Source organism: Venustampulla echinocandica (assembly GCF_003357145.1).
Source record: "Venustampulla echinocandica strain BP 5553 chromosome Unknown scaffold_0, whole genome shotgun sequence".
NCBI classification, from domain to species: domain Eukaryota; kingdom Fungi; phylum Ascomycota; class Leotiomycetes; order Helotiales; family Pleuroascaceae; genus Venustampulla; species Venustampulla echinocandica.
In genome coordinates this window covers 5,320,892-5,348,446 of record NW_022474205.1, presented here as the reverse complement: position 1 = coordinate 5,348,446, position 27,555 = coordinate 5,320,892, and the positions used below count along the sequence as shown (strand labels likewise).

Below are 27,555 nucleotides of genomic sequence, written 5' to 3'. Positions count from 1 at the left end.
CAATTGCTACCCATCTCTGTGCCAGCGCCAATGGACTTTCAAGAAAATCAACCTTGGCTTTACCATTCGCTCCATAGTGATAAAGCGACAACACAACAACACTACCGATCAAAATTGCTATCTCGATAACATCTAGGCATATTAGGGATCCCAAAGGAAGGCGGTATCTCCTGATCCAAAGGCAGCGAATGTCTATGCCGTTTAGGCAAAGACCCCAAATCGCCTATAATCCATGGGGAGACAGTTAGGCTAGATGAGGTGTGCGAAGGAGTGTGGCATACGAACAGCGCTGTATAAGAAAACTGAAGGCTTATTTTCTCTGACACTCAAGACTATGGCGACGATCAAGGCGGCAATACAAAACAGTAATGCAAGGCAGCGCAAGTAGAACACGGTCGAGTGAAGCCTGTGAAGGGGGCCTATATCCTGGCGGTGCCGAGGCATGTGTGGTTTCCAACTGCAGAAAACCAAAAAAAGCATGTATGGTGAACCAACCAAAAATTCAGGAAAAGCCAGCAGCGACTCTAAGTGCTTCCGGTTTATTTAAGAATAAAGCTCTCGCTTTGATCTACTTCTTCAGCGGGTACGTCCCGTCGCGTGATATGAGGCGGTACATCCACCGGCGATCTGCCCCCCGGGTAATTCCATTCTGCCATATTGAATTGCAGATTCTGCTTTAATATGACGCTCGAGATAACTTTCTCGCACGGAGCTTTTGGCGGAAATATAACAGGGTTTTCTGCGGTTATTATTTGTTCTTCAGCAGCACTGATGTACTTTGTAGTCCGAGAGATGGTGGGGCAAAGATGTCCCAGCAATGTAACGGCCCGAGGTTTGAACGTTAGGTCAAGGAGAGGTCTGGGAGAGCAGAAGCGGAAGCTCTGATGTCCCTCTGTAGCCACTTGGCTAAATCTGGCTGTCAATTTTGGTCTTGACAAATTGCTATGTCATGATGGTGGGTTTTTACCGCTTTGCACTCGCAGATGTGGTCGTCAAAGACGCACAGGAGTAAGCTTACTGCATCGCGATTCGCGGCACAGCTTCTCGAGATTTCTCGTCCACCAAATAATAACCCCTTGATGAAAGACACAATCTATCACACCCTCTTTTATCGAACTGCCGTATCTCAGGCTCTTCGCAATCTCTACAAACCCTTTGCTTGGTGTCGCTTCCCACTCTCGCAATGTAAGGTTGCAATTTAAGGTCGTGTAATATCAACCCCACGACCCAATTCGGCAAGTGGCACCGGCGTTACTAATATTCTTCTAAGAATGTCTTAAAACAAGATTATCAGCTGGCCTCAAGAATAACCCGGTGTACAAGAAATTAAAATACACAAGATCCCTTGGCTCTGGAACTCTGGGAAGAGGATTTCCTAAACCGGAGCATTTTTTGCGTGTTGGAGAGAGTCTCGTCTCTCGCTCCTTGTTCGAGACAAACATCACTATACCTAAAGTACCTAGGTAGGTATGTATGTATGTATGTATACTTGGAGCGCCTTCCTAGCTACTTTTTAACAATAGACTCTGCTCCATCTATATACTAAACTTCCTTTCCATCATCGCTACATTCGCATTATCAACGCCCTCACGATCCAGCTCAATTCAAGACCCTGGCGCCTTAGTATCCTAGAATATATTTTCAACTCGCAACCTCCGTCCTCAGTATATCTTACTCTCAAATCCCCAAGAGCAATTGGGCTGAATATAATTATGAATTTAAGACAATCGTGACATGTACCCTGTAGCATACTACAATAACTAGTCACAATACTAAATAGGCAAATCTCATAAATAAAGATCTATACCGGCATCTACCCTCCCATCTAATGCCATATCATCTAGAGCTAGAGACTTCTCCGCTAGAATGATTCACTAAGACTAAGCCTTCCTACTTTGCCATATGTTATATTCACGATCAATGGTGACGGATTATTACAAGATAGTAAGTGAATACCAAAGTTTTAGGAGATGCAAGTTATGTTACACGACATACTAAATAACCGGTAGCTACCCGAATCCTTTCTCGCCTTATTACATTGACTAATTCCTCTGCCCAGATAAGTTTTTTTAAAAAAAAATTAGGTCTTAAGGATAATTCTTACCCGTCAACATATTTCCCTCGATAGCCTACAATCCTACCCGGCGAAGGTCGTGGAAGCATGTCTTCCGTATGGAGCTCCTAGCTGCCCACCAAACAATGGTCGCGTTCCCCTGTCGGTGGGTATCGTGGCCCTCCCGTTGGGTTTCGGCTGTCTGATGTCCCAAATCCCAAGATGAATGGTCGTCTACAGCGCAGGATCGAGCTCGATTCCGGAAACCAAGATTAATGTTGGCATGGTCTATATGCACTATTTGCAGATCACCTCCTCGGGGTGATAATGTGAACACATCCCTCGGTGCCTCTACCCCATCAATACGCTGCAGAATCATCTCACTTGGAGCTGGCTGCAAGACGAGTTATCGAGTCGGTTCCTTTTAAGACCCTTCAAGTCAAGCTGCGTTTTCGGTGCCTAACAGCGGGTCCTCTATTTTCATCCACCCCAAGAGGCATCTCCATGGCAACCATCTCCTCACGAGCGTTATCAACCTGAACCTTGGATTCCTCCAGCGAATTTGCTCAGTCGGACTCCTGCAAGGACTTCTCCAGTTTTGGTTTCAGCTCCCCACTCCCGTCATCTTCACCCAGGTTTTCCAATTATCCTCTCGGCTCTCTACTTTGACAAGGCCTTCTCTCAATTTGACAGCCTTGCCCTCCATACCCGAAGCAATCTTGGCAAGAAGGGCCATAGCTCTCTCTTTAATGCCAATATCAGTGCAACTCTTGGCGATGAATGAGTACGAGAAGCAGACTCTTGTATCGTAGATGCATTTGCGAATATGATATGTAGCGTCTTCGCCATGGCGCACACACACCTTGGCCAGATCCTCCGCCACGGAAATCAGCTGGCCGAATACTTCGAGAGGTTGTGCCGGTTGGGGATCAGCGCACGCCCAGATCCAGACGAGTCCCGAGAAATATAAGACTCGCATCGCAGCAATCTCTTCCTCTTGTTGGGGGACGAGATCCGGTCCTAAGGTACTTAGAAGCCCCTCGAACTTCGAAGCCCATACCTCCAACCTTTGGCGATGATCCTCTGCAGGCGCCCGGTTTCGGGCCGTGGGTAGATCATCCTTGGGCATATCCTCGTGGGCAGCGCCCTCGCGGTCGAGCGCGTTAGCGTCTCCGGTGATATCCTCTATCGATTGTCGTGCTGCTGCAAGGTCGACAAAGTAGTCGCGCTCTGGCTCATCTACCATCGCCTTTTTGGTGGGAGCACTAAACCTCCCGAAATTCGTGCCGTTAAACAGTGTAACCAACATGGCTTCCAGCGAACCTTCCACGTCGGCCTCTTTTCCATGCTTTTTTCTCCACCGCTCTAGGATATCGGCGCCGCTCTGGACGTGGACCATGGCCGTTGCGACGTTTCCCCACAGGAAATCAATGATCACAAATATCAAGCAGTTGATCAAGGCAAGCTTCTGAACGGCGCCACCTCTCTCGGCCATGATTTTAGCAAGTCGGGTGACGGCTTTGCTGTAGTGCTGAAGAGCAAATATCTTGCGAGCCAGACAAACCGACTTGTCCATCCTGGGATCGTTTGGAATCGCATCATTTATTACGGCCATCTGCTCATGCGTTATCGCCAGCGCGATCATTGCATGCCGGACCGCAGGCTCCGAGTAACCCGCTCTGGGCACATGGCCATACCAGAACTCTCTTCCGTGCCACCCCGCCATCTTAGCTGTGCTCCATTCATAGAAAAAGTCCAAGGATCGTTTCTCTCGGGGAGTGCAGTCCGGAAATTGGCCGAGCATTGTGGTGACGCCGTCTTTGGACATAAGTCTCATAATTTCGGATCTTACTGATGCGGCGGGGTTGGGTTCAGGTTTGACCTTAGTCGGCCCAGACGCGCTATCTTGACGCTTCTTCCTCGATTGTGGCGGGGCATAACCATCACATTTCCTGCCTGTCGATGTACAGCGGTCACAGTTCGGCTTTATCAATGCGAGTAAGTAATGGCTTCACAGGTCTCATCTCGGGGGTGTCAAGGCTAACAAACCTTCCGCTCGTCACATTTGATCCGACGTATCCTTCAACCGGTCAGCGCGCAGATCCGCAAGGGGTTTGTTTGTTTCCTCACTTACTTGCAAGTGATGCATCCTGTCCTGACCTTGGACCTACTACCCACGAAGAACTTGAAGACGGGTGGTTTGGTGCCGCTGGCTTTGCTCGTCGAAGGCGCCATGTTCTCTTTTTCGGGAGGGCAGACGGTCGCGATGGGTTATTCGAAGCTCGTTCCGATTCTACAAGTGTCTCTGGATCACGCATCAATGACGAAGCGCATATTCGGGTTCAAGATTGGACCCCTCGCTGATGGTGCTGCGGCGCAGGATATTTAAGAGATCGCTCCAGTACTTGTATTCAGGACTACGGAGTAGAGATTGGCAAGCTAGGCAGCCCCTTGACAGGCTTCAGGGGGTGTCAGTAATTGGTAACCACCGCCCCGGGGTGTCGGCGTCGTCGGTGATCAAGATTGTCCCACTTTGTCCACCTGTCCCACGTTGTGGCTTCAACTCAACACCGAACAACACCAAATCTATTCTGATTATTGACAGCACGTACAGGCAGGACAGGTACCAACGCTACGAGCTCGGTGCCTATTACGATCCGCAACGATGGAAGGGTGCCGGTTGCTCAGCAGGTACGAGCCTGCTGCACACGGCACCGAGGACTCGGTTGATTCTTGACCTCCATTGAGAACATGAGTAGCTCTTGTTCATGTTCAAGTTGCTTCGGAGCGTCTCTGCACGTCTGAAGGCTACTCCTCAACCCCGAGATGCCCGAAGCCCCTGATATACTCCGTACAAGCTTCGAAGTACTCACTTGCCCGTCTACAAGGCACTCCAGTATTCATATTAACAGTAATATACGGCCGCGCCGCAGCGAACGACTTGCCTTTGGAGAACATTATGTCCCACAAAGCTAGGTTCCGGGTCGCGTTGCCCATGAAGATCTAAAAGTCTTGGCTACCACTTTTGCGTCCGGTCGTGTCTCATATCCACGCCCAGTCATGCAATACAAATGTTGCGGTGAAGAGCCAGGGTTTTGACAGCGCAGATTGACGGGATATTCCGTCTTGGTCTGGAGCCCTCCTGATTCTTTGAGTCCAGAGTCAAGCAAGAATCATTATCATATCAAGTTTTTAACTCGGCATCGGCTACGCAGTAACGCAGTACTTACCTAGTACACAGGCGCGTATACGTTGGAACTCGTTGGCCTATATTTATAAACCGGCTATCATTTGTTGGCGCGTTAACACTCGGAGATATTACGACCACAAGAATGGTCTTGGAGAGTCTTGGGCTAAGATACCGGGTTATGGCGTACATCCGGAATCTAAAAAAAACGGCCCCCAACCAATAACGGTTTCCAGAAAAAGCTCCGATTTTGCAATGTGCAACTCCTCTGCGATAATGCAGTCAGTCATACGATAGATACGGAGTGGTCTCTACTCAGCACTGTGGAGCAAGCTTAAGATACCAGATCTTGCCAGTGCAACCACCCACCACTTCTTCCCCGTCTACAAGGGGGGACTACGGAGAATCTGTACGTGATCTGTTCGATTTGCCTCTAGGCTTCGTCCTCGAGCGCGGACCGACGCACGAAAGGCCCGAAGCCCCAGAAAACCCCAGAAAACCCCAGACTCGGGCCCAAGCTCCCTAAAGGCTACTTACTCCACCCCGTACCAAAGATGCGCTGCTAAAAAGCCGACTCAAGGCTCAAAAACCCAGTACATCGTAGCCAGCCGCTCGAGGACCCTCCTTCGACGGCTTTTCTGTCTGCCTGGGATAAGTACGGTAAGGCCATTTTCACGTCATATTTTGAGGCCTGTCTGAGTGGGGGGATCCCAAGTGCTTACGTCGCTGTGAGTGGTGCAGGATACGAGTTACGTGGCGTACTACCGCCGGAAGCTAGGATACACATCCACGATCGGTAGAGGAGGCAAGTGGAGTTGATCGGCTTGATATCTTCTGTGACTCCTATCTTGTACGCCCACGGGGAGACACGACGATTGGCTGAGCCACAGAATGACGAATAGCCGGATTGAGCTAATTATTCAAAACGGTTCTCCAGGTAGGACGCCAGAACGACTTTGGTAACCCGGGAGTCTGGGTCTTGGCGACGAGCACAAATAATTCCAACGAGTGCTTATTAGCGTATGGGCTGCCAAATAACTTCGAATTACTGGTGGAAGATTGACACACCGACATCGCACGCAATAGTAATCAACTTCAAATCACACGTTTCTCGGGTATACCTGCAAACTGCACGGGTATGGGGGATTGGGGTTTTAATGGTCTCAATATCATTCATATCTTTTCCAAACGGCCCCCTGAGTACCCGGACTCGATTGCATAAATACATGGGCGTTTGGATTTCAAAGCCTGGGTGCAGGCTTAAAGAAGTAGTACGTGAAATAATTGATTATACCCTGCGTATTTCCAAGCGCATACGCTCTCCTTTTTGGAGGACGAAAGATTCGGTTTCTTGCTATGAATTTGCTGTTATCATGCTAAATTTACTCAGTAGCTTGGGGGTCGTGCCACATAGGACCGAAGCCTCTCGGGAGGCTCTCAAACGGAACAATCCCAAAACCTCTAGCAAACGGGTTCAAGGAAAAAGTGACAAATGAATATTTCGTGGAATGTGAGGGATTTATACATATGAATGACCACGACACGCATTAATCCTAAAGGTGTATTCATCAGAGGTAGTTCCTCAAAGTAGATCATAACTTTCAAGCAAGTACCCTCCGTTATACTTTCTGCGGAAAGAGCACATCACATTTCTGTGTCTTCGTCTTATCCTCTCTAGCCATGCCAATTATTCGCTGTGCTCGGTCGTTGGTTTCTGCTAAAATTTTCTTGCTTTTATTGAGTAAAAGTAGCAGCTAAGGTGGGCTCAGGGTATCATTTGGTGTTAAATCAGCGGAGCAATGTTGCTGCCGAATGACGCTAGTACTTCATGGGGGACTGGAGGATATATTTCTAGGGTATTCTCTGCCACGGGCGGTGGGCCAGGAAGAGTGGGACCGAAGAACAGCGCCATAGTGCGTGGTGCTTGCAGAAACGAGTCACTGGAGTTTCCTTAGAGCACGAGTAGCCAGAAGGTCGAGTTGCGGTCGTGTCATTTGGAGGTTTATGATGTGAGGTTTTGTTCCCCGTGTGTTGCAATCTAGTTCGGCTTGAGCTCTGCTGTCAATTGCCAGAAGTTTAAGTAAAGAATGTCGCTTACGCAATAATGGAATGTCGGGGTTTGGGTGAGGGTGTTGAAAATAGTTGCTCGTCAACTCGGGAATCCAGGACGAGCAGGGGCCACAGTGGTTATACAGTTGGAATTTGAGTTCTCCAACGAAGGCTTATCAACTAACTATTCAACTACATGTTAATCGCTAATTATATTTTGGGTGAGATATTTAGTCAGGCTTACCCTCCAATACTAATATACTCATGACTACTAAAACCGGTCCGACAGGAGTGATGGAGCACCGTACTATAAACAACTTGAAGGCAGGGCTCCTTAGCCGTAATACGAGCCTTCCCATCGACGTTAGGGACGGCTGGGCGAACTAATCCCACAATACTAGTAGATGGATATATGTTTGCGTTGTGTCAATGATCTGGCTGCCCACCCCAATCTGGAGTGCCGCCGGTGCCCAAATAGCACCGATGAAAAATGCTTTGAATGTGTTGGAAAATCTAAGTCACGATGCAGGAAGTTCTTTTTCCCTTGACTTCGCTGGACAAATACCAGCTAGCTAGTTCTCGGGTTCCTTATGAGCTCCGGGAAGATGCCAGGAGCTTTGTCAAACTGAAAATCTCCGTCAAACTAAGACATTCTCGCCGCTGAGATTGCTGCGTACTTTTGTCCGCCATTTGTAAGCATCTTAGATAAACATGTCCTTGATAGCCTATACTCGTCTCAGCCAGCTTCGTGATAGCGAGGTGTCATTCATAGGTGTCACTGAACCCTATTATAAAGACTCATACGAATATCTGTATACCACAGACATTCACATCCAGTGTTCCACTATTACATACGAGGTGATCGGCATCCGACTATCATCCGCCAGCTTGAGGAACCATCCTCTGTCTAGTTGTTTCGGCCTGGCCCCGATTCGGGAACCAAACTCAAGCGGTATCAACTGGCCAACCGCTCCACTGTAGGTCATAGTACGGTGGATGCGGTATCTAGAGTATGTGTTTCCAGAGTATGTGTTTCCGAGTCACAACTTCAATAGTACTTCTCTCTGTGTAGTCTATATTAGATCTAACGTTCCACAAAATGGAATATATCCTTATGGCTATAAAATTACATAACCACGGATAACAAAATAGTTGAGATGAGAAGTACAGTCAGCATAACTGTAATTCAAAGGGGCTATTAGTGGTGCTTTGCTTTTCACTTGTATTCATCTTTTCCCGCGCGAAGCTATCAGAGAAGAGAAAGGGGAATCGATTTCTCAGGTGATGTCTCTCTCTGATCGTGCTCTAGGTTCGTCAACAACGTGGAGTGGCGGGCTGGGTAGAGGGACCAGAGGTCGTGTATGAAATTGGGTGGAGGGAGTGAATATTTGGAGTAGCTACAATTTGGGGGGGATTGATGAGCAGTATATTACACGCACTGCAAGACGTTTATTCAATTTTCAGATTACATATCCATCCTTGCTGATATCAAATATATTACTCCTTGGTTATGTTACCACTTATAATCATCGCTATCGCCACAGATGAAATATATGCTTAAGGTATCTCAAGCTAGTGAATTGTTGTAAACGCCACTAGAAGGAAACTCAACCAATTCTATCAACCCCAAACCTGCCGACAGCTAATATTCAACCGCTTCCCCGCCATATACCCTCTCCATTTCTCATAGTCTTTCCTTCCGCCCTCTGTTGCCGGCCAGTCCTTCAACCACTCAGGGCAAGTCCCGGCCATAACCTTGGGCATCGCATGCCACGACCACCTCGTCTCTCCATCCATCTGCACAACATCCCCACTCCTCACTCTAATAACCACCATCTCTTGCTCTGCATTCTCATTCCCCTCGTCTCTAGGGTTTTTATTACGAGCTATAATGAACAATCCATCGCACCCCAGGCTGAAACTCGCAAGACCTCGCTGGCACTCCTCCGACACGTCGCGGTGCACTGGCATGTAGTCTTTTGGGCTGTATAGAAGCACTACCCCAGATTCCGGGGTGAATGAATTCTGGAAGAGCGTCGTCACCAAGGCGGAAACGTCGGGTGGAAAGGGGGTTGGGGAGACGGCTGGGTACGAGCGGGTTGTCCAATCATATTGTGAGCCAAGAGTAAGCCAACGGAGTTTCTTCTGCATAAACTGGACAGTGTTCATTGGTTTGTGATTGGAGAGGGGGTTGAGAGGGTTGAGGGTATGGTCTCTGGAGGAATGAGGAAGCGAAAAGAAAGAAGAGGGCTGGGCGCTGCCGGTTGGAGTCGGTGGATAGGTGATATTGAAGTCGTGATGAATGTTGGTTTTATGCAGTGGATTTGATAGGTCTCGGTGTAGGAGCCGATCAACCAACATTTTTTGGCATTCCGGAGGTAGCAATCCAGGTAGTAACCGCAATCCTATTGAGATATCAGATACTTGATCATGTAATATCCTCGGAAGCCAGACCTGGAAAATCTCGGTGCTCATAAACCGTACATGTTTCTGGCTTGTGCTCCGTTACAAGCCCATTATCGCTGATTTCTCCTTCACAAGTCTGAAAATTCTTCTGAGCTTTTGCTATTAATTCTGATGGTATAGTATCCACTTGGACTAGCTTCTCCATCTGCACACTTGTCAACCCACGATGGAAATCAACGATTTCGAGATCCTCATCCACGGCTGCATCAGTCATTCTCTGATACTTTTTATATACATTGCAAATTGCCTGGGGAGGTATTGCATGAGTATCATGGTGCTTCTGAGGGTCTGTTAGATATAATCGACAGAGTGGGGTTGAGCACGCACGCTATTTGACTCCATCATATGACGCCGCGATTTTCTCCTAGGTTGTGGAAGTACCCGTGAGCCGAGTCAGCGACTAACAAGACCTGTTGAAGCGTGAATCAAACTATTTGATCCAATACAATAATTTTGACCGAGTTCTTTATGTTGAAATCCGTCGTCAAAATTCTTCGAAGTCACGATACACCAAGTAAGCGAGCCCACTAGTCCTAACGTGGCGACTACCCCTTTCCCCTTATTTTCCCCTTTCCACCGTTAGGCTAGAGATCATATTTCAATTCGGAGAGACAGAAGGTACTTTTAAGCCAACAATATCACAACTACCTGCATCAGTTCACAAAATATCTACCAACTTTAATAGCGATATTCCGGTCATTTTAAACGTCAATACTTGGCGCGGTGGAGAGAGAATCTGAAAGATAATATATATTCCATATGAAATTACTGCGAGCAATAAGACATCCAATCCAGCCTGCGGAATATCTGACGAGAGACGTACTTGTTCCGACAGTCGTCCTCGGACGAGACGAGGTCGTTGTGTTGAGAGATGAGTTGTGCTAGCTGCATATCGGCCAATGCCCCGTACCATTCGTCCGCTGTTGCGTAGGTCTCGTTCTCAAGAGGAAGGATAGACGGGGGGGTATTGGCGAGCTGGGTCATGCTGCTCATATTTTGAGTAAGAGGTTGAGCAGTAACCCGAAAGGATCCGTCAACCTCGACCAAAGAGCCGATATGGGAGAAGGTGGGTTTCGCGAACTCCAGTAAACACCACGCTATATTGCCCCACAGACTTCTGAGCTTGCTCTCGGGGAGCTCAAGGTTCAGAACGGGAGTCAGGTTGCGGTCCAGACCGGGAACAGCAAGAGCGTCCGTCATGTCGCCTCGGTGCTCGATCCGGCGGAGGATAAGGAACGGCCCGACGTTGGAGTCCCGACCATAATGGAGCACTTGGGCAGTTGGGATGTGAGTGTTCAGCCTCACATATTCCGCCGTCGCCGCCTCGTAGAGGACTTTCTCGCCAGGGAAGCGGGCTGAGTAGGGCCAGGGCAGCCGCACCATGACGTCGGAGGATGAGTCTTCGCCTTCGAGATGGATCCTATAATGGATATTGAAGCCACCAATGACTAGTGGTGATACGAGTGTAGCAGGTTTGCCGCATTTCCGCGTGACGAGGGCTTCGACCTGGCGACAGGTGTCTTTTCTCCAAAGTCGCATTTGGGACTCCTCCTCGGCATCGTCATTCTTATCCCACGCGACATCGTCGAAATTTTGCCGGTCTTTGTACATCCTCTTCTGAGCATGCGTTCAAAGACTTGAAAGCTCAAGCGGGCGAGGGCAAACCTGACGGGGGCGTTGGGAAGTCGAAAGCAGACCACCAAATGGATCGTCTTATGGCTGGCTACTACTGTACTGTAGTCTTGGTGGCAAGGAGAACCAAGATAAAGTCAAAGGCGAGTGACAATCGTACTCTGGAAATGGCCAGGCACGGGGCCAGCGCTTACTCGGGCACTCGTGTTCACTGCTGTGGCCAACTGGTCATATATATCTTATATATATAGACCATGTAGTGCCTACCTACGGCTCTTATAAGCAGATAGGTTGGCCAACAGCGAATAGGGGTGACTTGTTTCAGTATCAAGACTACACACATATGCGAGAAGTAGTAGTAGATGAGAGTGTCAGATGTGTTGACAAACTTTTTGATCCCAATACATCGAATTATACGTTATGTGCTTGTAGAGGAATCAAGTGACCGGAGGCCAGAGCGGTTCTCAGCTGGAGCACACTCTGGGCCGACCTACCTCCGCCTGAAGAACCATTATTTTAATAGTAATCACAACATTCAAAGTCTTCTCTACATACATCCCCTATAGGTATAGTAGTTTTATATACTACTTCTTTGCGTAGTGCTTCCTGACGTGCTGCCTCTTCACGTATAGCCTTCTCGCGGTCATAAACCTCCTTCTGCCGACTAATTTCTTTATAATCGTAAAACGAATCCTGCACATAGTATCGACGTAGTACCCAATTAAGCTGCTACTCGCCTAAAAGCTAGATCCATTGCTCAAGGCCTTGTAGAATATAGGCGTAAGTAGCCTGCAATTGTGGCAAGGCTTTTGGATGGCTTCGATTGTTGATTCATCCTGCGACAGATCTGACAGGCCTCCTACTTCCCAAACAGCTCGACAGCTGGTAAATGATTTGCAGCTAGAACAGTAATTTAGTGTTGTCGATAAAGGTAGGGAATATATAGCATTTTGGGTGTCGTTATGTACCGGCGAATAACCTCCAATTTGGCATCTCCACCGGCCGCAGATGCCTCTCTTTCCTCTCCCTTTTGAGTTTAGGGGTTTGAAATCCTAAACTCTAAAGATGTAAGATGATACTTTCAAGTCTTAGGAGTATCTAGTAGCAGAGATTAAGGTGTGCTAGTTAATGAAAACCTTGATAGCCTTGTGGGTAGAAAAAATAAAGTTGTAGGCCAGGCTATATAATTCGATAAAGACTGTGGCTATTCTGTAAATAGTTGACAAAGATATCCCCAGCTAGAGAGGAATACGACTTATGATTGAATCCTATAATATTGATTTTAGTAAATATAAATATAATGGAAGAATGAATCCGGTAAGTAAGTTGAATGTAGGGCTTGCGAATGATTACCGACTTCCCCGTATCTCTAGGGAAATCAAATCCTACTGATGGATGAATAGACGTTTCTATTAAAATGAATATAATTTTCAATTTATAGATGTGTGGAAGATTGGGATTTTCTCGGCGGAGTTGGGATTTCTAGTCGGCCGTTCTTTATATACATATATCACTTCCTCGATTTGCCCTGCACTTTTTGCTAGCTATCTATATTTGGTTGGTATTGTCTATATATTTAGAGGGGGAAATAAGGTCTAATCTCCTTTGAAAATAAGATGCTGTAGTAGAGTGGTAACTAGTAGATACTACTCTAGTAAGAATATTTACATATTACCGCATGCATAGAACATGAAGTATTATTTAAATTTACTCCCTAGACAAAAGGAAGGTCAGTAATTTTGAGAATTAAATGATTAGCTAGAGTTTTTTCTGGAGGCATATAATGATAAGTATACAAAGCTGGGTTCACTTCGAGCATTTGGACGTCTCTCATCCGAGAAGGGTTTAAAAACAAAGGATTTGAAAAATAAGATTTATGATAGTACTGGTATTATGTGAGCGATGAGTTCTCATATCGAAAACCTTGCCTGTCTCACAGCCGTACTTTAAAACAGGCAAACACAGGTCTATTTGCAATAAAACCCGGGAGCTCGACTTCTCCTATTACTGAACCTCGACATAACTTGTATAGCTTCGCAAGCATAACATACACAAGCATTCAGCCTCGCCCGAAGACTGTCATCCAATCCACCCTTACCTCTCCAGGCTGCACGACTGCGATCCCCTCAAGCACCAGGGCAAGCACTTGCATCTCGAAAACCCTCGCATTCGTGCCCAGGGCCTGACCCCCCAAGCTTGCTCTGCACACTGTAGGTTGATCCTCAGGGCCTTTGGCAAGACTCCCCCCGTTCTTCCCAACCCACCAAACGGGCGGCTGCATCAAAAATAAAACACCCTGCTATACTATGCTTTTCTAGAATCTTAATCGTGGTAATACAGCTCGTGAGCCTCCAACTGTACATTGCACCATACTACAAAGTATTTGGAATGATATAATAGAACTCCGATACCTGGCCAATAAAATGGGAGTCGATATCGCAATCAGCTCTGCCGTGCGGAGGGTCCGTCTATTACGCCTCCGTTGCTAATTACGGCCTTCTAGACGGAGAAGACTTACGAAGCCCTTATGCAACAAAATTTCATTTACCGTTTCAATCGCGAACGAACCAGTGCGGCACATTTAGAGAAATTCCGGACGCTCGGAGGTATTATGTCAAACCTTGAATCCTTCAGTGGCGGCGAAGCATAGACAATTATATTGTGGCGTGCACAAACTCTTCCTTCCGCTTTCCTACCTGAGCACCTAATCTTCCATTTCGAGTTTGAGCTGAACGAATGTTCGATTGCTGGAGTTGCACAGTCGTACCTTGCCGTACTGACCGGATGCAAGCCAGGGGCGTAGATTGTGGCTGGAAGAACTCTGGGATCTGATTTGGCTTCCAAGAAAAGCACGAGCAAATGGCTTGGCTAGACTGTGTCTGTCTCTGTTAGAAACAGGACCGGACGTACCCGGTACGTACAGTACAGTAGCTACCAGGTAATGCCCTCATCTAGCCATAGCCGAGACCACTCTCCCTCCGTGACCAAGAAAAGAATCCGTTGGTAGTGCACCAAGTACGTACAAAAAGTACGCCCCCGTGAGAAGGTTTCCTATCAAGGGGGTATATGTGGCGCTCGGTATAAGGCTGTATCCGCTGCTGATTCGTGCGCGGAAGGGCGCATGTTTCCGATCTTATCGCACGCAGCAACGGCGCCCATTAGTACCTTTAGAGTACAAGTTGCTCGCTGCTTTTGGGCAGCTTGGCCAATCGCAAAATTTAGGCATACTCGGTAATTCAAGTGCGTTAATTATGCAATGTGAACACGAGCAAGAGAAGTCGATTGAGCGAAGCATGTGCAATCGAGAATCGGAAAGACGATATGACCAGGTAGGACAGCCAAGATCTAAATGAGCGGTGATGAGATGGACGAGTTAGAAGACTTGTGTCTTGGTCAGAATATGCGGAAGACGTGGCAGAATAAAGTAGGGTTGCTTTTGAAATCGAGATTCAAGAGCATTGAAAGCTGAACAAACAGAGACCACAGCGTTGATTGGCTGGGACATCTTTAGCATCCCCAACCTCCATACCGCCATTGCTGAATGAGCCCTACGCCTGCTTACTGTTGTACAACATCACAGTGCAGTATCAAAATGAATCACTTGAAAAAATAGGCGTGGAATTGGCGCAGGCTCAGCGATAGCGCGATATCTCAGTCTCGGAATATTTTCGAAATCTGCAAGTGTGTGACATGTGAGCTATGTTGATGATGTCGGCGTTGGTTTAAATTGATAATTTTAGAATAGTTGAGTTGTGGCTGGCAAATGCGCTTTGGCTAGTGGCCACAACTGTGTTCAACGTGCAGCTCATTTTGTGCACATGAAGGATCATTCGATGAGAGTCATGTCAGCGCTAGTGCAAAAGCTGTTTACGAAGGCCGTTCCGTATGTTTTGTTTCTGAGCAGTGAAAGACAGACTGTTTCGATTGCGCATAACCGAAGCAATCCACCATCATCAGTGCACGGGTTACGAGTATCTTAGTAAGATCCCATGTGCACCGGAGTAATGAATCTGCTCACATTAGGCTTCAGTGCTATCACTGTGGAGTACGTATCCAGTAATATCTGACCAATATGCCATTTACGGAGTGAGGAGGAGCATTGTGGAGATGACGTGAATTCTTCCGCGGGCTCAGACCTGTTTTGTGCAATTGCCGTGTTGTTTCTGTGATCGCATCTTGCGCCGGAAAGATGACCCCGAAGGCTTGGGATAGCGCTCATTTGGACTTTTGCGCCGAGGTAACGGTATGTGGATCGCTGAGTGGCTGTTATACCGAGGTCTTTAGCGCTGTGGGTTGGCTCTATGGAGCACGAAGGATTTCCAGTTGAATGCTTCATATTCTAGAGCAAATGCTTCATCGTCAAGAGCGAAAAGCCTCCCATCTTCGCGATGAGGTCGATGTTGAGGTTAGCATTAGAGCAAGCATCAAGCTTCGTCAAGCTGTCGAACTGCCAACAGGGGAAGCAGCGCTGAGGCGTCCAACGGTTCGTGGGTGAGACGACCAGGACAAGGCTCACTCAAGGTTGATTGCGTCCACCTCCTTGTCTGATGAGCCGTTGGATCAGCCCTTGCAAGACCAAAGACAAGACCGGCATGGTACACCCCATGCACCACTACTGACGACAGGGTGGTGCACATTTGATGTTGCCGGGGCTTGGCCGTTGAGCCTTCAGCCGTGTAAACTCGCGGGCTCTGGATAGATCCATAATGAGCACCCATTATTGGTCCTCTGCAACGCGAACGGAGGAGACTTGGTATGCCATATTCGGGGAAATCAAAGACTCGGTGTGATGGCATTTTTTGCTGCTTCGATCCGCGCATCCGCATGGCAGCCTGCGAAATTGAAGTGGACAGCGAGTTTTGGCTAATCTTTTACCTGGAGAAAAGCCGTGACTTGCCTGCGTCCATTGCTCTGGTGACTTGGTGGACGATTTAAGGGTCTTGCTGCTGAGGCTCCAGACTCACAGATCGCGCGACCGGGCACCGTGGCCCCCCCAAGTCCGCTGGCTCCGGTATGTGGTGTTGGCGTGCCAGGCGGCCAACCCTCGAGGGACGAAGAAATTCTCCGGATTGCAAGGCAAGGCCTTCAGGCCTTGAGGGTCGATGGGGAACAGCCTTACGAATGGTTCACGATGCCGGGCACCTCGAGCAAGGCAATATCGATCTGCCGGCCATGGGTCAGCAGCATCTTGCCCCCCCAGATGTGGTGTATACATGAAGAATGCTTCCAACGCCACCCCACAATCTTCATGAAACCTATTGAGCTTGTGACGACGAACATTGCTTCATGGCTGAGTTTAGTAATGACGCCAATTGCGGTGTCGCCATTTCTTCGAAACGAACGAACATGTAGCGTGCTTTATTCCGGATAAAACGCTCTTGCCTGGGAGGAGTGATTGGTCGCGCGACGTGATCTGGAGTGAAGAATAGCGCGCCAGCATGAATGGATTGGAGCTATCCTGTAAACGAGCACAACATCAGATCAGAAACTCCCCGACGGATTCCCCGTAGGATTCGAATTAGCGGTGAAGATGCTGTATTTCTCTCCTCTAACTTTCGGTGTTTGGCGATGCAACTGGAGATCCTGATGATGAAGTTGCTCCATGTTGGCCGTTTATATCACACCCTTTTGTACGCAGCACCGTGATACTGACCCGGCAGCATCATACTGCACCTGCCTGCTTGCGTTCTTGGTCGCTTCGGGAGAGTCATAAGCCGGTGCCACGCCAAGATGACACTTCGCATGAGGCACTTGGTACTTGGATCGAGTTGAGCTGCAAGCTGTGAGCCTGTGGCGGTGGTAAACGGTTTCGAATATCCCACCCCCATTCGACAGCGCGTCTCTCATCATCGTCAGCGCCCATTGACGGCTGCCTCTTCGGGCAGTTCATCTCCGGGCGCCATTTCATGCACTTGCGCGGCCACTGATTCGTGAGCTGAGGGCAGCATCCGCGGATGAATCAGAAGCAGACGGCGGGCTTTTGTTTCGGGAGTGGGCAAGACTCCGAGCGGCTCCATTGGTGGCCATGCAATAAGAGCACCGTCTTATTGCAGGATGAGCAGGAGTGGACGCAGAAAGAGTTGTTTAATAACAGTTGACTCCGTAAAGTTACCGGAGGAGAATGAGCATATGTCTGTACGTAGCAAGAGATGAGCAGATACGTCCGGAGTGTGGAGTGTTGCATGCAGATAGGACGAGAGAAATGAAGGAAACGCGAGGGCAGATTGCAGGGAGCAAGATGATTGATACCGTCCTGCCCCAAGGACAAGAAGAATGAAGAATAACCGCGATAATAATCAACTCCCCTGTGACGCTCAAAAGTGCCGCTGCCTGCTGCTCGTCGCTCAGGGCGCTTTGCGGTTCGAAGGGCAAATAATAATTGTTCTTTGAGACTTCTCGAACAAACTTTCTTTTGCACCTCCCTCCCCGTCCCTTGCCCTGGTTGACGACTTTGAAGCTCCTCGATCCCGCGAAACACCACCAGTCATTCCTCCGTCTGCTCCCCTCGACTCTCCCCATCCTCGTCCTGGAGCTCATCCCTATCCTACTTACCTTACCTCCCTATCCTATCCCTCCGCCTCGCCCCCAAGCCTCGCCCCCAGCGCTCACTAACACCCCCCACCACCGCCCAGGGCGAGCCCAGCTGTCCCCTATCAAGCTTTCCGCCAGCGCGCCTGTCGCCAGCACTCGAGTACCTACTGTACCTACTGTACCAACTCCCTACTCCCTACAGGACCCTCCAGGACCTGCCTACGTCGTCGTCTTCCATTCCAGCACCAGGGTCGCTGGTCTCTCTTCTCTTCACCCGTTTCAACGGCGCTCAACCCAACCCAACCCCTATCCTTGCTACCCGCACCGACAGGCGACAGCACCGCTGAACATACTGGGCGCCGCCGAGGGGTTCACTATTATTGAGCTTGTTGATACCGTATTGATTGTATATCGTCAAGAGCCATCTGCCCACAACACCACACCGCGCCATACATCGCGACAAGCCCGGCGAATTCGGATTGTTCGACCGCCATTGAACGTGACACCGTCGTGCATTCGTCATCGTCGCACCGGATAACTTATCGCTCCGCTGCTATTTTGAGAGCCTGAGACCAAACCGTCCAGGGCTTTCTCGAGTGTCTCCAAACCTCCTGCACGTTGTCTGCAGCGACGCGACTTTGCGCCTCGAAGCCCCCCCGCCACCTCGTGCACACCACAACACCGGAGATCCTTTTTCATACACGCTCATACACACTCACACTCACACTCACACGCGCAATAAGTCAAAAAGGTAAGACCCCTTGATTTCTATTTCTTATTCACTCTTCCTGCTGTTGGCAGCGCGTTCAAACGATTCACCCGCCTAAAGCTCGGCGTGGCCCGTGGGGACGCGTCGGGGAGCAACCTCATAAAAATAATCTTTTAGTGGGCGCACTTTTCCTCCCACACAACCCGCGTACAACCCATCTCAGCAACGCGCGCACCTCGACAAGCTGTGGCAGATGCGCCTATTGAGATTTGACACCGGGTCCGGGTCGCAATAATAAAGATTGCGTCGCCACCGTTACGCCAAACAGCCAGCCTTACTCTATTTACTGCCTCGGTGCTGAGCCTTCTAGCTGAAATCTAATAAGCGTCGGGATGTACAATGCTGACTTTGTGCGCCCCAGACTCGACCATCCTACATCCCGACCACTGCCTCCCACGTACACATATCCCGCTGGCGACCGAGCCGCAGCAGCTATCCTTCGCAGAACCCGGCGCCCAAACGAATCATTACACCGCGGTTGACGAGGATTTTGATCCGGTCTACTGGACTTGGGACTCGATAACCCTGACGAGCATCGGATAGGGAGTTTGAAGAAGGGCGCACAAAAATCTGCGATCGGCAGACAATATATATCGAAAGTCGAGCTATTATCAGAGTTCAATTTCGGATTGCGACGCCCCGGTGCCCGTCACACGAATTCAAATTCAGTCGGACCTTTGCGAAGGAAACCGAGTGCTCGTTGATCCCGCACGCTCCGGAGGACTGCTTTTATTGTCCATCCAGTTAGCGACCTCACGATCTCGTCAAACTCTATATTTGTCACTCGATCGGAGCTCCAGAGAATTACTCAGATATCGTGGTACAAGAACCCCATCAGCTCGTTTCGCAAGCAAAAGGAAGCTCCCATTGGTAAGAGATACGATGCCTTCTTGTCTTGGTATAGGCTGATGACTGATGCCTATAACAGGAAGTTATTCTGCGTCGATCGACCTGTGGCAGCTTCAGCCCACATAAGCTGCGCGCAATAATCTGTGCCTACCACCCCATCATTCCAGGTACGTTCGTTCTACGCTCGATGTCCGTTTCCATACTCTATCTGCGCGTTTTTCGATATCTTGCGAATGGCGTTGTCCCATCCTTGTTGCTCCCCACGCCGCGCCGTTGAGGACGGAGTAAGCGATGTGGCCAACCCTGGCCCAAGGGGCTGTTGCATGACCAGCGTCTCCCCTGCGGTGGCTGCAACCCATCATCTCCTTAATTAATGTGCCGAAGCCTGCACCGCTTGGCTGCGTGGAGGGTGTTCGGCCCTGGTCTCCTGTTCATCAATCAAGCACCCATGCCTGTATATTATGTCTCCAAGCCCCACGACACACCAGCTCACTCCCTACCTGGTCTTCCACAGACAACGAACGGCCTTCGTTGAAAGCCTCCAGATTTCAGCCTCGTTGCAGCTTGTCGTTGCGTCATCCCTTGCCCTCTACTGCTGCTGCTGTAAGCGCGCTGCACTCGCCATCAGCTGAGCCAATTTTGTATGCAGCTTTCCTTTGCGCGCGCATGGACTTGGACTGTCCCGCTGCGAGCTTTTCTGACTTTGTCTACTGCCTCCAGCGTTTTCTTCTGCGCAGCATGCTAACGGGTCATCATAGGAAAAATCTGCGAATACAGGAATAAAAAAGATATCCGCTTTGAGCCCTTTTCAAAAGTAAGTCTCTTGCGACGTCTTTTCTTCGAGTCCGAATTCTTTTTGTGGAACGCGCCCGATAGTTGGGGCGTTGGTACATACATGTACTTGTATGCCAGAGCGCTGGCCCAGCTTAGGGCTCGCGAGAAAACGTGGGCTTCCCTCAGGGCCCACACGCGGCGACATACAGCGCTGTTCGCTGTGGCCAACATCACGGTTCACTGTTGTGTGCCACCCAACCTTGCCGGTTTGCAGGCTTCGCCATGCAGCGCCCTCGATCAGTGTCGAGGGGCGTTATTCTGTCAGGGTCGGATGTCCCCATTGTTTGCGTCACTCTACATCTGCGAGCATCCCCGATTGTGGGACATGTCGTTCTCTTCTCCTACCACGCTGCAATTTAATCGGGTGCTCAGAGGGGCTGTTCCGGGAAATAGACCAGTATCTGTGGTTTGGAAAGTTCGGCCATGATATTTTTTTTTGTTTCTAATAAAAGAAACTTGGAAAGCCCCTCGTGCATCCAGCGCATCGATTCATCTCCCCCAATTTGCGTGGCCCCTGTCCCTCGATACCAACGATCGACTCGGGGATCTCAAGTTTTGGAATGCGATCTATTTCTGTCCTACGATGCACCATTCATGCGTTTCGGCGATCGCATTAGATGATTGAGACTCGGCTTGGCAATCAAAAATCCGAGCAGCTGCTAACCCGGGACTAAAGCAGATCGGTTGTGTTTACATTACACGTTTCATCCACGATTTACAAACGCATCGTTTCGAGTCGCGGTCGAATCAATTGTGTGTTGCCAGCAAGATACCGATCCATCGCATAGGTACGTTGAGACAAACCCCACCGTCCCGCCTCTCCCTGGAGGCTTGGTCCAGGTATCCTTTGACAGCGCAGGGATGCGTGCAAGGCCGGGCCTGGCATGATTGTCGATGTTTGGATGGTCCTGGGCCAAAATTACATCCCATCCCATCGCGTCGCATCGCATCACAACGGCGTCGATGTGGCTGGTCCGGGTGTGGCTGAAGGGGTTGATGGTTGATGATCATGGCTAACATGGAGTGCTGCAGTCCGACTTGGTCGCATTCGTGGAAATGGCCCACCGTCAGAGCGCCGGATACAAGGAGGAGCCTGGAGTGCCCGTGGCAGGAGATCACGTAAGTTGCAAGAAGCAAAAAAAAGAGTGTTTTCCCCTTCGCGCACACCTTGTTACTTGTTAGTCTTTTTTTTTTTTTGGACAAATTGCTATTATCGCGTTGTTCCGGGCTCTGGCAACACAAGTTTGTTGCGTAACTCGAGGTGGGATTGTTGGCACCGATGGGGGGCGCGTCGAAGTAGCTTCGATGGCTTCCAGAAGATTGAGCGCCCATGCCGAGGCCCTGTTGTGGTGGTGGAGTGGGTGGAGGGTGGAGTTGGTGGACCTGTTTCACCATGGATTGCGCGCCGGGATGGAGTGCACCAGTGTGCGCTCGTATGCTGGGCCACTGAGTACGGGGCCTACAGGCTCCAGCGAGCGCCGGACCAACTGTTCAGGCCCTAAGTGGCAGTGGAGCGGTGATCGCCCAGAGGGAGAAACAAGCCGTTTGCGCAGCGACTGCGCGGCTGATACCTGCCAGTGCAGGATTGGCCGGGCAGTGGAAATGAGAAGACTCGGTATCAGTCGCGGAGCTGCCAGTTGGTAGACACTGGCGGTGCACTGTACAGTTACAGTACGTACTACTACTGCTCTCTGCTCCGTGCTGGCTGCTGGTTGCTTGTGTTTGTGTGGCCAGCAGCCCAGCCCATGGCTTGCTTGCCACAGCGCCGCAACGCAGCGATTCCACCTCCTTCGAAACTCCCTGTACTGCGCCCCTTCGTACTCGCCGCCGCCCCTGCAAACTCTGAAAGTTCAAAGTCCACCGGAGAGAGAGCAGCGAGAGTCAGGAACAGCCTAGTCCCGACCGAGTCTAGCAGAGCATTCGGTCTAGGCGGGAAACGGGCAAAGTGGCCTCCCCGTTACACCCACTAGCCAGCGCTAGCCCACCGCGTCATTCCCTCGCGCGAGTTGTGGGTGTACGGTGTGTGCTGTGCGACGGAATCGCAACTCAGTGTACGAAGTACGAAGCACGGAGCGCCGTTAGTTCGTGGCATAGTGCTGCCTAGCAAAAGCAGGAAGCTGGAAATAAGGAAGCAGCTCTCCTGCTCCCAGCGGCGCTAGTCCCAGGACATCCTTGCGCTCCGGGCAGTCGAAACGGCTCGCTCCATTCCCCTTTGCGGCTAGGCCGCGCCGGGGTTTCGAGTCATCCCCCTGCGCGATTGGCCAGTGGCCGCCCGCTTCCCTGCCGTTCCGCCGCCCTCCGCCCCGCCGGGCCCCACTGCACGGCGTCGCCACTTTATAAATATATAAAACCGGGTCACGTTTCTCCCATGCGGCACACCCACGCCCGCGCAACAGCAACAGCTTCCCAGCTTCCGTCACTCGCCGCAACCTACTTTTTCTTTACTTACTCGCCGCTGGTCCCTCCACCACTTGCACTTCCACCCTTCCCCTTCCACCCCTTCCCCCCTACACTCCACCTCGACCTCCACCCTCGTCCTGCGCAACCCCCCCCAGACCAGTCCAGCAACAATCTAACAACCAACACCCCAACACCACCCAGCACACGCATATCCGGGTATACTACATACTACATTGCTACCTCATTGCTACCATACTACGTACACAAACCCTCTCTCCCTGGCTTTCATTTTATTCGCGAATCCTTCCACCTCCCTCACCCCTACTCTCCTCCTGCGCTTGCAAATCCTGGCCTTCCGGGCATCCTGGCAACCTCCAAAAAGTCTGTTCACCACATCCTCGTCGTCTTTTATCCTGCTCTCATCCTCGCTCCGATCTCTCCTGCTGTCTATCCCCTTTCGCTTATATTCTCCGTGGTCTGTGTCTGTGGAGTGGAACTGGCCCTTCTTTTTGCGACCAGTCCCTTACCCATATCAGCAAATCCCCCCATATCCAGAAAGCTTCTGGAGCCTTGGCCCTTGGCAAATCGCTCGTCACTCTTGTTCCCTCAAAAATCGCCGTTTTCCCCCGGCTGCAATCGCGAAAGAACGTCGGACATTGCCTTTTGTCGCTTGTGTCATTATTCCTGGTTCATCAGTCTGAAGATCGAGATCTCTCGTAAAAATAGGAGCAAGGCATCTATTATACAGTGGTACACCCTCGCCTTTTTTTTTCTCTCTGTTACCCACCCCCACCGCACAGCACGAGCACCAGCACAAGCACCATCACAAACAAGCACAAGCACCCCCCTCCCCAGTCTTTTCTTCCATTCGCACCCCCAAGCAAAGCAAGCATACTCTTCCCTACGAGCTTCTTTACTTCGCGCTCACTCGTGCTTTCTGAGAGCCGCTACGGACTACGCTCCAAAGCAAAAAGCGGATCGAACTCTCTCTAGGTGCCGCCCTGCTGCAGTGGCACGCGCACCCTCGTCGCAAGGATCGACCGCACTCTTTCATACACCCGAAGTGTCAAAATAAACATCGCGACGCGACTTGCTTCTTCCCAACCCCAAATGGTTATTACCTTTTTGCCATTGCATTGTCTTATCATCGCGCGGCTTGAGAGTTGTTGCTAATCGTCGTCCTCCATGCAGCATCATCCCCACCACACCCAGCAGGGTCCGCCTCCGCATCACCTCCAGCAGCCGCGTCCCTCGAGCATAGTGCATCAACAGCACCATCAGCAGCAACAAGCTCCTCCATCGCAACCGCAGCACTCCAACCCATACCCGCCCGCTCACGGCCTGCCCCAATACGCCACCCAGAGCGCCCCAGGGCCAGCTGGACAGCATCCTCAGGACTTGCCGTACTACGGGGCACACCCAAGCCCATATAGCACCCCAAGCGCGTCGGGTACATATTCATCTGCAGGTAAGCAGCGCGTAACTTCCACTGCATTTTGGTATTTTTTGCCTGGTTCGAATGCTAACCTAAATCTACAGCTCCAGAAACCCCAGATATCATGGCAGCTACCCAGATGTCGCGTCCTTACCCCCCAATCTCATACCATACGCCGCAGTCAAATTCTCCAGCGTCAGTCGCGTCGCCATCGGCACACGACCAGCGACACCTCTATGGCGCGCCGCCGTCGCAGTTGCAGCAGAATCCTCAAATGTACTATGCCGCGCCTCAACAGCAGTATCCGCCGCCAATGGCCGCTCAGGGGGGACCATCTCCATACGCGCCTCACCCCCAGCAGCAGCAACAGCAGCATCATCAATCGATGACTTCACAGCCAAATCTGCTCATGTCGCACAGTCAGAACCAGCACCAGATGCAGCAGCATCCAGCACAGCACCCACAACAGGCGATCACCGGCAGCCCCAGACCAAAGATGGAGCCCCATGTGCCCCAGATGCAAAATCGCCCGGCCGCTCCTCTGGGCCCGCCTCAGCATCAAGCCAATGGATCCCAAATACAGCAGAACAATATGCCTGGTGCTGGAAACGGTGTCAATCCAAATGCGGCGCCTGGCCCAATTCCGGCAACTACCCCATTAGTCGTGCGACAAGATAACAATGGCGTGCAATGGATCGCGTTCGAGTATTCGCGAGATCGCGTCAAGATGGAATACACGATCCGATGCGACGTGGAATCGGTGAACGTCGAGACGCTGAGCCCCGAATTCAAGACGGAGAATTGCGTGTATCCGCGCGCTTGTTGCAGCAAGGATCAGTACCGCGGGAACCGGTTGGTGTACGAGACCGAGTGTAACACAGTTGGCTGGGCTTTGGCAGAGCTGAATCCATGTCTGCGTGGAAAGAGAGGATTGATTCAGCGAGCAGTAGATAGTTGGCGCAACAGCAACCAAGATCCCCGGCTGCGGAGTCGACGCGTCCGGCGAATGGCCAAGATCAACAATCGCAAGGCTGCTCAGGTCGCGACACACCCTCCTCACATGGCTGGCCCAACGGGCCCGACAGGGATGCCGCCAGCTCCCAACATGGGGCCAAGCGGTGCAGGAAGCATGCCCAAGCCCAGCATGGGAGGTGGGATGGGTAACTCCCAGCTCCATCACCACCACAATCACCCTGATGGCAGCACCCAAGGCGAGGAAGTCGGTATGTTTCACCAGATGTGATGCTGTGTTGTGATTATATTATTATTATCGTGTTATGATACTCTCCATGCGCATATACCTGTTGAACGGGAGGGAAATTTGGGATTTTTGAGCCATAAATTTGTACGGGTCTGAAAGATCAATGTTTCGGCTTCCTGTATAATACATATTGCACCTTTGCTGCTCACCTGGCGTTACACATCTATACCCTACAAATCATGTTCACCTCTTATCGCACTGCTTCCCGTCATCATTCGTGTCTTTTGCTTGATCGCTTACCGGCTAAAGTGAAAGGCTAATTTGATCCTTCGTCTTTTGATTAGGTGACAACGATGAATATATCGATGGCCAACTCCACCACCATCAACCTCCGAATGGCCCTCCTACCCAGAGCCCTGACGATGTCCGCCAAGCTCACGTCTACCCCGCCTACTCGGCCTACCCACCCCCAGCGCTCGGCGCAGGAGGATCCTCGATGCCACCTTCGATCCATAATCAACATCAGCCGGCTCCACACCCGTCACACGTTGCGCCTATTGCCGCCTCGCGATCGCATGCCAAGGTCGAGCTCGATGAAGAAGCGCGTCTCTCCCTGTTCGGCGATATCCCGGAGGCGAAGAAGAGGAAGTTCATCCTCGTCGACGACCCGGGAAAGGGTGGTAGAGTACGTGTGAGAGTTACCCTTGATACTGTTGACATCAAGGAAATCCCAGATTCTTTCAGGAAGAGCAACTCGGTTTATCCACGCAGCTGGTTCCCACTGGAAATGCAAAGTCCCCCTCCAAGTGCTACCGGCAGTCGTTTCTTCGAGAGCGATGACTTCGATGACGGTGACGAGGTGGAACCTACTGGAGGTGCAAAGGCCGGTCGACGAAGCCGCGGACGTATGGCTGTCAGTGTGCCATTGCCTGATGGGGGTGAAGGAGAAGTCCAAGCCCCCCGGATGATGAAGAGCGTTCGTGCTAAAGAAGTCCGCTTGAATGATCTGGGATATCGGATGACTTGGCATCAGAGCAGAGTGTTTGCAGATAAGACTGTGTTTCTGCAGAAAGCTCGTGAGTATTCCCTTTTTTTCTTTTTCGTGAGGATGAAGGATGGGTTCGCTGATTTCGTATAGTGGACTCATATCGTAATAAAGTCCGCTCGACTATGGAAGGACTTGGGAAAGGTATTGCTACCGCTCCACATTTTGAGACGAGAGTTGGGAAGAGGAGGTGGAACGAGAGGTCCAAGGGGAAGGGCAGGGAGGATGAGCCTTGATTGATTCTTTCACTCTGGCCATGATCCGACCTCCGTAGCCTCCCCCTCTCACTTCCTCCAACCTCGCTTTCTGAACACTCACTCACCCTATTCATCTCACGACCCTCAACGATCCCCACGCCACCCCCTCTCTCTCACGAGACCCTCAATATCATGAACATCATCAATCATCAATCATAGCCCTCTCTATCTCGGCGGTTAACTTGTCTTATTAAAATAGCGTTTGCTGGCCAACCTCTACTATATTTATCTTTTCATTCTCATGTGTATGTGTTGCTCTTTCCCTTTTTTTTTTTTTACAGAAAAAAAGATGTGATTATGACGACTGATGGACGTTGAAATGAATTCTCTTTTTGCTTTTTTCTCTGCAAGGGTGCTTTGGGGGGAGGAGGGGTTGGTAGCATAGCAAATGGATGGCAATAGCGAACATGGCAGAAATGGCAGAAATGAGATAGCAGGTAGATAGATAAAAGCAAAATATTTCCCATCGACGTGTGTGTGCTTGGTTTTGATTTGAGATTTCTGTCCGCTGTTTGTGGGTGGTTGGCGGTGGTGTAGTGGTTTGTGTACAAGATTGGTATGATATAATCTCATGGTGAGAGAATCTTAGAGCAAGGCTCTTGCGACCTCTTACTTCCCCTCTAAGTTTCCCGGCTTTCTTTTAACACCCCTTCCTCACCACACTTCCATATCCACCTCGCTTCTATTTTTCATTTTCCCATGTCCTCTCCCCTTCCCATTCTCTATTCCCCCCCTCACTCTCTTCCTTCTCCTCCTCTCCCTCCGACCCAATATATCATATCTCTCCCCTTCACAGCGTCCTTATACCACTCCACCCGCACCCCATTCCCAACCCTTACTTTTCCAT

At 50.3% G+C, this 27,555-nt stretch overlaps 4 protein-coding genes across 4 annotated transcripts; 1 reads left to right on the top strand and 3 right to left on the bottom strand.

The window, feature by feature from the left end:
- Positions 1-2,657: 2,657 nt before the first annotated feature.
- On the bottom strand, positions 2,658-4,371 carry BP5553_01651 (uncharacterized protein; the record flags this gene model as incomplete). Its single annotated transcript, XM_032010274.1, has 2 exons — positions 2,658-4,009; positions 4,188-4,371. 2 exons carry the CDS (start codon positions 4,369-4,371, stop codon positions 2,658-2,660), a joined length of 1,536 nt encoding a protein of 511 aa, XP_031874328.1.
- Positions 4,372-8,909: 4,538 nt separating this feature from the next.
- Positions 8,910-9,969, bottom strand: BP5553_01650 (Clavaminate synthase-like protein; the record flags this gene model as incomplete). The annotated part of the gene is made up of 2 exons (XM_032010273.1): positions 8,910-9,694; positions 9,744-9,969. 2 exons carry the CDS (start codon positions 9,967-9,969, stop codon positions 8,910-8,912), a joined length of 1,011 nt encoding a protein of 336 aa, XP_031874327.1.
- Positions 9,970-10,463: 494 nt separating this feature from the next.
- Positions 10,464-11,366, bottom strand: BP5553_01649 (uncharacterized protein; the record flags this gene model as incomplete). The annotated part of the gene is made up of 2 exons (XM_032010272.1): positions 10,464-10,491; positions 10,579-11,366. The coding sequence occupies 2 exons, from the start codon at positions 11,364-11,366 to the stop codon at positions 10,464-10,466; spliced, it is 816 nt and encodes a 271-aa protein (XP_031874326.1).
- A 12,589-nt stretch (positions 11,367-23,955) lies between these two features.
- Positions 23,956-26,687, top strand: BP5553_01648 (Uncharacterized protein; the record flags this gene model as incomplete). Its single annotated transcript, XM_032010271.1, has 4 exons — positions 23,956-24,238; positions 24,310-25,428; positions 25,751-26,482; positions 26,545-26,687. 4 exons carry the CDS (start codon positions 23,956-23,958, stop codon positions 26,685-26,687), a joined length of 2,277 nt encoding a protein of 758 aa, XP_031874325.1.
- Between the last annotated feature and the right edge of the window lie 868 nt (positions 26,688-27,555).